At 44.9% G+C, this 10,159-nt stretch overlaps 1 protein-coding gene across 1 annotated transcript in view; it reads left to right on the forward strand.

Moving 5' to 3' along the window:
* TTC34 (tetratricopeptide repeat domain 34) overlaps window positions 1-9,476 on the forward strand; it is a 625,964-nt gene extending 616,488 nt beyond the window's left edge. Inside the window, exon 8 of the mRNA XM_085609186.1 lies at window positions 6,850-9,476. Coding sequence (XP_085465312.1) covers window positions 6,850-7,371 — 522 coding nt within the window. The 3' untranslated portion in view covers window positions 7,372-9,476. The remainder of the gene's footprint in view (window positions 1-6,849) is intronic.
* Window positions 9,477-10,159: the final 683 nt, after the last annotated feature.

Raw genomic sequence — 10,159 nt, forward strand, 5'->3', positions numbered from 1 at the left:
CAATCGAGCTGTGCAGAAGTCGAACACGCCAATGTGCCATTCGACCATTGTTTTATGACTGTTGCTTTTTAGTCTGCTTCAAAACAAATAGGATCTTAGCATTTGGACTAAATAATTTAGAGTACGAGTTTAGTGCTTGCAAAAAGTGAAATACTCTGTGAGTTGTAGATTTATGTCCACCATAGCACTGAACTTTAAATTTGGAAAGTGCAGCCCACCGCTCACTCATATCCAAAGTGGCCCATCCTTTCGACAGCCATAATTACAGCTGGACCTCGGGTCTTTATCAACTTCACAAGCAAAGATTTACTGCTGTTATATTACACCAACTTTTCTAGACCTCTCTGACAGCCTTTAGGCTTTAGTAGCGGTAGACTAAGGGACATATTAACAATAGAAGTGATGGAGCGTGGCGTTAGACTTCTTGGCTTAATGCCGTACTCCGCCACTTCCGAAACGCAGGGCTGCACCATAATTACAACAATATGGTGCAGCCTTGCATTTCCCCCTGTGCTGGTGCTAAATTTACCTGCCGACGCAGGCACCCTTGCACTATAGTTGCAGGGTAAGATTGTTGCTGTGCAGGAAGGTATCCCTTCCTGCACATAACCAATCTTTAAATGGCGTTTTGTAACTTCTATGTGGACAGCACACATAGAAGTTGCAAAACGTAATTTTTTTAATGATTGTTTTTGTGCAGGAAGGGACCCCTTCCTGCACATAAACAATCAATAGCATTTTGCTGTATCTATGTGTGCTGTACAAAGCAGCGCACGTGGAACCAGCAAAAACAAGGAGCAATTAAACATTTCTCCTCGTGCCAGAGTAAGACCAGGTTTTTCCTGGTCTTAATTTTGGCGTTGCCCCATATTTACGCCACCCTTGTAAATAGGGGGCAGCGTCAAAATCAATGGGTGTTGCAGTGGAACTCCCACTGCAACACCCATTGCCCTCCTCTTTCACGCTGGGTATAGCGTGATAGGGTGCCTTATTCACAAGGCAAAGCCCCTATTGCCACCACAGCGACGTGAAAAATGATAGGGGCTTGTAAATATGTCTCTAGGTGCTTTAAAATTAATAAATACAAATATCAGGGTACACTTCCCAGATCCTGCAGATAGGAATCAATGGCCATGCTCTCTATAAAGGGTTCTTACATTCACACTAATAGTCACACTCGCCAACTGGAAAATGTACTGAGGCCACTGACTCCTCTGATTTGGGTCGAAAATCGAAATGGCTCATGATTATCCCATTTCATTTCCTGGATTAGTCGAACTGTGTTAAGTCAATGATAAACTTGAACAGTTACTTGTGTCTTCCACAAACATAACTGCTTTTGGCAGGTGACTGATAGGTGCTATTGATCAACCCAATGATCCTCATTTCTCAACTTTTAAGGATGATATGCTTCAATGGTCCTTTCCAGAATTTGAAACTGTGCACTCCGTGTCATAACTTATAAAGTGTCACTGTTGTGGTGTTGGAAACTATCAACAGTAGGGTTCAAACCAGCTCCAGTGAGGAAAACCCTCTAAGCTGCCAGATCCAAGCCAAATGGTCAAAACCCCAGGGCACACAAAGGAGGGAACATATGCATGCTAGTCCAGTGGAAGCATGACCCCACCTGTATCGAAATCATTGCACATTTCTCCATCATATTGTGAGAGAAGGGGTCATAATGAATATGATGTCAAAGTGAGCTGTTCCTTTCCACTTGTGGTTCTTAATACTGGTATAACTTGTGAGCAAAACGTATCCCCCTTTGTAAATATAGGTTAAGTTCATCACCATTCTGCAAGTATGTGCATATCTAGTTATTGCAACATCAGCTATCTTTGTTGAAGGAAAATATTTCCCATTTGCTTCTTGCTCTAATCACAGCACATAATCAGTTGCTCCATGCCGGTAATTAGTGGGTGTTACATAATGGCTGTGCTCGGTGATTGGTGGTCCGATGGCAACATTTTGCGCCTCTTACCTTGACAAATCAGCTGCCTCTCCCTATGCAAATTCATCGCTGTGCTCCCTTTGGCTGTACTATAGTACCATTTGCTCCATTTTTTCATGACTGCAGTCTTCGTTACTCAGTGTTGTTACACTCGCTAAAGCAAGGGGTTACAGTGGTAGCACTGCACCTGCAAAATTCCAGTTGCATGGCTTTTCATGCAAGATATCATTGCAGTGCTGGACACTTAGGGGCATATGTACATGCCCCTATTGCCACCACAACATCACTTTTACCGATGTTGTGGTGGCGATAGGAGCTGCGCCTTAAGTACAAGGCAGCGTTAAGCCACTGAACGTGGCTTAACTCTGCCTTGTACATAAGGCCCCCTTTCACACTATGGTTAGCGTGAAAGGGGTAGGCAGTCGCCACCTCAGTTCAGACCCAGCTATATGCGAATCAATCTTGACCCTGTGCCCCACGGGAGCAGTCCAGCCCGAACTGCCAAGCCAGGTCTTCTCTGAACCGGAAACAAGCATCCTGGGACCAGTTTCGGGGTAACACCCCTCTTCAGCCAGGCTAGCTTGAATCCAGTGGCAAAGTGAGAAAGGGACCCACGTCCGGGCTTACCCTGCCAACTTAGGGCGAACAAAGCAAACAGAAGGAGTTGATAGACAGAGCGCCAAAACTTTTCAGACACTCACCCCCAGTCACAGATCTGGGTTAAATCCATCATCGTACTTTAGTTCGCTTCACCACCTCAGTTCAGACCCAGCTATATGCAAATCATTCTTGACCCTGTGCCCCATGGGAAAAGTCCAGCCCAAACTGCCAAGCCAGGTCTTCCCTGAACCGAAAACAAGCATCCTGAGACCGGTTTCTGGGTAACACCCCTCTCCAGCCAGGCTAGCTTGAATCCAGTGGCAAAGTGAGCAAGGGACTATCCACCAGTTGGTCAAGACCAAGTGAGGACATAGTCAGAAGGAGGACTGCAGTGTCATAAGCATAGTAAGCATCAAGATGAAAATAAAAATCGCCATGGATCATATGGTCAATTAGCAAGATATCAGCCTTCGGGAGACTACTAATCTCCTGGGCAAAGGTAGAACGTGGGTGATAATTAACTGTGCCTTTAAAGGTCTGCGTGTTAGACAATTCTACACCGAAAGAGACAGCTTCACATAGTGGGGATGATAGAGGAGAGTATCAGACTGTAAACTCCGCTCTATAAATAATCGCATTGCAACCTCCCCATTTTCCCACACAGTCCAGTCTGAAAATGCAGAAGTGGGAGGAATAGAAGCTAGGATATCAGGGATAGAAGACTAATCTGCCCAGGTCGACTAATCTGCCCAGGTCTCTGTAATAAAGATAAAAGAAGGATGGTGTGTTTCAAGGAAGAGTGTGAATTCTGTGCTATGTTTCACCAGTGATCTTGCGTTGTGAAGCACACACGGCACGGTGTTACTAGGCTGGTGAGAGACAGCTGAAGAAGTAGAAATAGTCAACAGAGACGTTGTGCCGGTCTCATAACTCAGGCCAAAGTTCAGAGGGAGACACCCCACAGGCAGAGCAAGCAGAAAGAGAAGACGCTGAGAAGGAGGTGGGTTTTCAGCATGTGCAACCCAGAGACTCACCTGGACGGTTAAAGGCCAGCAGTGTGTCCTGTAAGTATGTCATCCTGAGGTGGCTTCTGGGCCAAAACTGGCAGGAGTGCTGGTGCTGTGCGAGGTCTGTGCGCGTATGGACACAGGCGGGCTTACCTTTGGTGCGCCCTCAGCACGCCAGTGGTGCAGACGAGCTATGCATACAAGTAAATAGCCCACCATGAGCAGAGGGCAAGGCAACCCCCTTTTGTACCGCTTTGTTCGCCATAAGTTGGCAGGGTATGCTCAGACGTGAGTCCCTTGCTCACTTTGCCACTGGATTCAAGCACGCCTGGCTGAAGACGGCTGAAATGCCAGAAACCGGTCCTAGGAGGCTTGTTTCCGGTCCAGGGAAGGCATGGCTTGGCAGTTCGGGCTGGACTGTCCCCATAAGGCACAGGGTCAGACTGATTTGCATATGGCCATGTCTGAACTGGGGTGGCAGAGTGGGCTAAAGAACGGTGATGGATCAAACCCAGATCTGTTGACTGGGTGTGAGTGTTTGATTGGTTCTGATGCTCCGTCCATCGCCACCCCCTTTTGTACCGCTTTGTTCGCCATAAGTTGGCAGGGTATGCTCAGACGTGAGTCCCTTGCTCACTTTGCCACTGGATTCAAGCAAGCCTGGCAGAAGATGGCTGAAATGCCAGAAACCGGTCCTAGGAAGCTTGTTTCCGGTCCAGGGAAGGCATGGCTTGGCAGTTCGGGCTGGACTGTCCCCATGAGGCACAGGGTCAGACTGATTTGCATATGGCCATGTCTGAACTGGGGTGGCAGAGTGGGCTAAAGAACGGTGATGGATCAAACCCAGATCTGTTGACTGGGTGTGAGTGTTTGATTGGTTCTGATGCTCCGTCCAGGGAAGGCATGGCTTGGCAGTTCGGGCTGGACTGTCCCCATGAGGCACAGGGTCAGACTGATTTGCATATGGCCATGTCTGAACTGGGGTGGCAGAGTGGGCTAAAGAACGGTGATGGATCAAACCCAGATCTGTTGACTGGGTGTGAGTGTTTGATTGGTTCTGATGCTCCGTCCATCGCCACCCCCTTTTGTACCGCGAAGAAGTAGAAATAGTCAACAGAGACGTTGTGCCGGTGTCATAACTCAGGCCAAAGTTCAGAGGGAGACACCCCACAGGCAGAGCAAGCAGAAAGAGAAGACGCTGAGAAGGAGGTGGGTTTGCAGCATGTGCAACCCAGAGACTCACCTGGACGGTTAAAGGCCAGCAGTGTGTCCTGTAAGTATGTCATCCTGAGGGGGCTTCTGGGCCAAAACTGGCAGGAGTGCTGGTGCTGTGCGAGGTCTGTGCGCGGATGGACACAGACGGGCTTACCTTTGGTGCGCCCTCAGCACGCCAGTGGTGCAGGCGAGCTATGCATACAAGTAAATAGCCCACCATGAGCAGAGGGCAAGGCTAGATGCATGGCTTGCTTGCGTTGTAATGCGGCGAGTATAAGATGATTAAAATCAGGTGAGTGAAATAAGGAAGGACTCTGAACCAGGGTTCAGCAACCCACGACTCCTGTCCCAGGCTCCCCTGGGTGCAGAAATGTACTGGTAAAGAAAGATTAAACTAAAGCAAAAGTGAGTATTACAATCATAAAATGAGTAAAATAAGGATAGTACCCCTTTCCAAAATGGCCCCCACAGTTGAGGCAGGGGGCCAGGTGGGGGTTAGAACAAGAAACAGCATTATCTCGCCTATAGGTACATTCTTTCGCTTCTTTGGTTTGTTCTTTGCCCTCTCATGATACAATTTGTACTTCCCAAGTGATTGTACTCAACACCTTGTGTGTCATGCAATGTGTCATCTCAGAGAACAGAATGTCTTAAACACATAGGGGCATATTATCAAGAAACTGCGTTAAAATTATCGTCGATTTAGCGGCAGAAAACTGCCGCTAAAGCGGCGATAATGGGCTTGATAATATGCCGCAGAGAATTCCCATAGAAGCCCATGATCTGGTGTCAACATGGGCTTCTATGGGAATTCTCTGCGGCATATTAAAAAGCCCATTATCGCCGCTTTAGCGGCAGTTTTCTGCCGCTAAAGCGGCGATAATTTTAACGCCGTGCTTGATAATATGCCCCATAGTCTCCATTCACACCACATGGAGTACAGCCACACAGCATGCACCCACGGGGGTAAGTGAGGAATCCCAGACATGGCAGACAGTACAGATGGTTTTCAAGAGGGTCAGCAGACATCAGCCCCAGATTACATGTAGAATGTTCCTGTCCCTCTGCATACCATGTCAGCTCCCACAAAACATGATTCTCCTTGCACCCTCTGCTAATTTCTCTCAGAGAGCGCCGAGCCAGACGACCCTACCTTCATCAACACATTCTCCTTTCCTCCATGAGTTGTATCCATATCACCGCTGGAGTTATGTTCTCCTTCCATTAAATCGCGAATTAGCCTGGCTGATGGTTTGAAAAACCTGCCTGACCGTGTAGAATGCCTGTGGCACTGTTTACGGAATGTAATTGATCATGTGCAGAGCATGCTTGAATTTATTCAGGCCATATACGGGGAGGTGGACACTACACCTGAGAGGTCTCTGACAGGTTACCTCTCTCTGCTGCCTGCTCTAGCATCATCATGACCTGCCATTGTCAAAAAAGAACTGAATCTTACAAGCAGATTCTTGAGCTGCTGCATGAACGGTGATGTTTTCAGCACCTCACAGTGATATGACTCATGGTTTATCAACAAAGAAAACTACTCGACAGCTCTGATGTTTGTACACCCAAATCTTTCCTGAAAGCTGCAATTTGTAGCTTAAGATTTGAAACGCATCTCGGATGTCACCTTTACTGGCTGTAGTGAAATTTATGAGTCAGAAAGGTATTACTAAAGATGTAGAATGCTCAATGCACGAGACACAGACAGTTAAAAAAGAGGCTCCTTTAGTTTGATGGCGAATCTTACAGCGTGTGGTAACATAGGTGTGCAGGAGAAAGAGGGTGAAGCAGAGCCAAGGTAGTGCAGAGTGTGGTCAATGGTGTGCAAAGAATGACCAAGTATGGATAAGGGGGTGCAGTTTCAGAGTGACCAAAATCAGAATAAATGCAAACTTTTTCAAGTGTTTTAAGAGAAAATGTTTAAGTTGGCTTTGGATGTAATGTGATTCAAAAGAAATTCTTATACTAATCTGCGTACTCTTGTAAACGCTGCATGAGGCAATGGTCCTCGCATTTCAAAATGTATACAAATCATTTACTAAAGCATAAGTCTTTCTTCCCTTTTCACAGATTGCAGCCCAAGAAGGAACGGCGTTGATGAAGGATGATCTACATGAGCAAGCGTTAGATCACTGCTCCTTGGCGGTCATTGCAAGCAATAATAATCCCCGATATCTGCGGATGAGAGCCTCGTGTCTGTGCCACCTGAAAGAATATGGGAGTGCTCTGAAGGATTTGGACAAAACCATTCAGAGGCATGGTTCTAATGACCTCAAAACTCGAGTAGAAGACTATTGCTCCAAAGGCCATGTGCTTCTGCTCCTCTCGGAAGAGGCTAAGTCTGTGGAGCAGTACCTCCAAGCGCTGCAGCTCCAGCAGTCTCTGGCTGTGGCTGACATCTCTCATCGTCCTGGGAGGACGAAGATGGCGCAAATCTTCCACCACGTGGCACAAAGTAATTTTGAACATCAACTATATGAGGATGCTTGGAAAATCACCAATTATGGCCTGGTCATTGATGAACACAACAATGAGCTTAAGAAGCTAAAAGTCAAAATTAAGAGGGAAGCTTCTGGGTGTAGTGTCCACTAATGGCCTTTATTTTCCTTTCAGTTAATTTGACTGATGCCACAACCTAGCTACCTAAATTATTCTACTGTAAAACATACTAGAGAAGAATGAACTTCAAGACCCTGCAGATAGAGCTTAATAAATATAGCTTAGCATCAATTAGATGACATTTATCATAAGCGCTCATTATGAGTTGACTGGGGTTACTCTAAGGTGTATACTGCTTAGAGCAACTAGGAGTAATCAGGTATATCCATACCCTAAATTACCTGGTCCTGAAACACTGCCCCAGTTTTTCCACTGCACGGCCAGATCCTCAGGTGAAGAGAGGCAGGGGTTGCAATAACAGGCACAGCCCGACCACTGCCTACCCATTCCAGCAACACAACTTGAGTAAAGCTACAGCCTCCTCTTGCCCGACATGCCCTAAGTAGCCCCTCACCTGCAAATGCTACCCTACTGATGTTTATCACCCACCCTTAGCAGGTGGTAAATATCAGTGGAATAGTCTCACAATCGGTGAAAACATACAGATTTCACCTGGTATTTTCAAAGTCAGAAAAATAAGGAGAAATGAAAGCATTAGTATTTGCATCAAAAACCCTGGGCGGTAACAAAGGAATGCCCATGCACCACCCATAGAACTCTCCATCAACGCAGAGTAAGGCAAAGCAGCCCTTCGTGTTTCTTAAAATTCAACTCAAGAAGAGGAGAGGATGTGGCCTTATGGCTACAGCGGTCGACCTCTAAGCGGGGGAACCGGGTTCGAGTCTCGGCGACGACGCTCAACCTCCTGTGATTCTGGGCAAATGACTTAATCTTCCCGTGCCTAAAAAAAATGAATGTGTCCTTCTGTAACAAAACTGGTGCTCATGTAAAGCGCTCTAATACCCGAAATCTCGGGTCTAGTTTGTGCTAAATAAAACTCTAAAAAAAATTTTTTTTAAAAAGAAACAATTTGCATTAGTTTGTAAATCCCCCAGAAGATTGTTCATTGGGTCTGCACTAAAATAATAACGCAAACCTGATGCTAAACCTTTGTAAATCTGGGCCATAATGGCCTGATTTAAGTGCACAGATACTGGTCAGAATTGGAGAATCTGGGATCCCTTCACTTAAAACAAGCCAACTCATAATGAGGGCCAAACACTGTTGAATCCCTCCCACTTGCTGAAAGGCAAATCGAAAAATACATGTCAGTTACAGTATTAGACATCGATTAAATGCATTGTTAAGGATGGGTGATAACTGAGTGCCCACGCCACTGTTATGCATTGTTTAGCCAATTTTAACAGCTGGGATCGTGGAAGCTAGGAATGCCAAAATGTGGTAGGCTTTTAGAGTGGCTAGATTCTGTATCGATAACCTTCAGTGAAAGTCGAAATATCTATACTTTTCACACTTATAGTCAGTATTGATATCAAGAAAAGTTTAGAGGGTTTTACTATTCATTGTGTTGATAAGCTCACCCCTATGGCAATTGAAGAACCCTTCCCCCAAATGTCAGTTAAAAAGAAATATTGTTGAAGTATTTCACATACACTGGTGGCAAGATACCTCATATTTTTCTTAAGTGGGAGATGTGCATGTGATTGTATATCAGATTATCAAATATATAAATATCGTCCTTCAAAAATATCGACTTGACAATAATGACCCAATGAAGTTATATATACGTGTGTGTGAGGGGGTGGGGGGTGCAAGAATAGATTTACTATTGCCTCTGCGTACCTCGAAAATACATACATAATGAAGGTACATAAAAGTAGAACTACAGCTAGTAAATCCATACTTATATATACTTACATTCATTATTCAGTGGTTGTCGATGTTTGGCTGGGATAATTTTCTAAGACGATGTTTAAAACTCGATATTCTGGCTGCACACAATGCACGCACTGGCTTTCTAAAATGCCTCTTTCGGTGCTCAGGTGAATGGTGTTATATTTATTTATATTGCAAAACGTGCTAAACAAGATTTCAACATGTTTATTATGTTTAACCCTTTATATTATGTATACCGGTTTCTGTTTCGATAAATAAATACCTTTATTTGATGTAAGAGGAAACTCAAGAAGGGATGGTCATGTTTCGAGGCTGAATGTCCAATATGTAATCACGCACATTGTGGCTTGCAATAATAAAAAATAATAAAAAATACATATAGTTCCTGACTTCAATGTTTTGGTTTTCGTAGAAAACAAATGACAGAATAAATTCATCACTCCAAAATTTTGTTTTTTTTGTCAACTGTGGGTTTTGCAGATAACCCTGTTTTAGGTAGATGTGTGTGTAAACAATTACGTCATACTGGTGCTGATGCAGTTACTTACAAACACAGCCCTTTATGCGGCCAGTTTTTTAGCTTCATATACGTGCATGTTTGCTATGGACTCCGCTGCATTTTAAAGAAGCAATTCTGCTGTCCACGGTGCTGAAATGAAAACCTCTGCAGTTCACAGACATTCAAATGTACAATGTACTCAATCAAAGTTCTGGCACTTAAAAGTAAAATTCGCTTACATGAATATATATAGTATTGGTTCTTTAGAATCTTTGACAATCCTGAATTCCATCTGGAAGTTCTGAACAAAAGACTGAAAGGGCGCGCTGTAGCCTTCTGTTGAAACAATCCGAGGACATAGCTGGCATTTTTGTCTTTTTCGAGACTCAGTGCAAAAACATTTCGGTCCACTTTCTGAGGGGCCTGGTAATACGAATGTGGCCTTCACAAGCTTCATTATCCCAACAGGATTATTAGATTTTCCAGGGTAGTTTCGGTGCAGGGCAGTCTCCATGGCTGCTGAGG

The sequence above is a fragment of the Triturus cristatus genome, chromosome 1_2 (genome assembly GCF_964204655.1).
Source record: "Triturus cristatus chromosome 1_2, aTriCri1.1, whole genome shotgun sequence".
NCBI classification, from domain to species: Eukaryota; Metazoa; Chordata; class Amphibia; order Caudata; family Salamandridae; genus Triturus; species Triturus cristatus.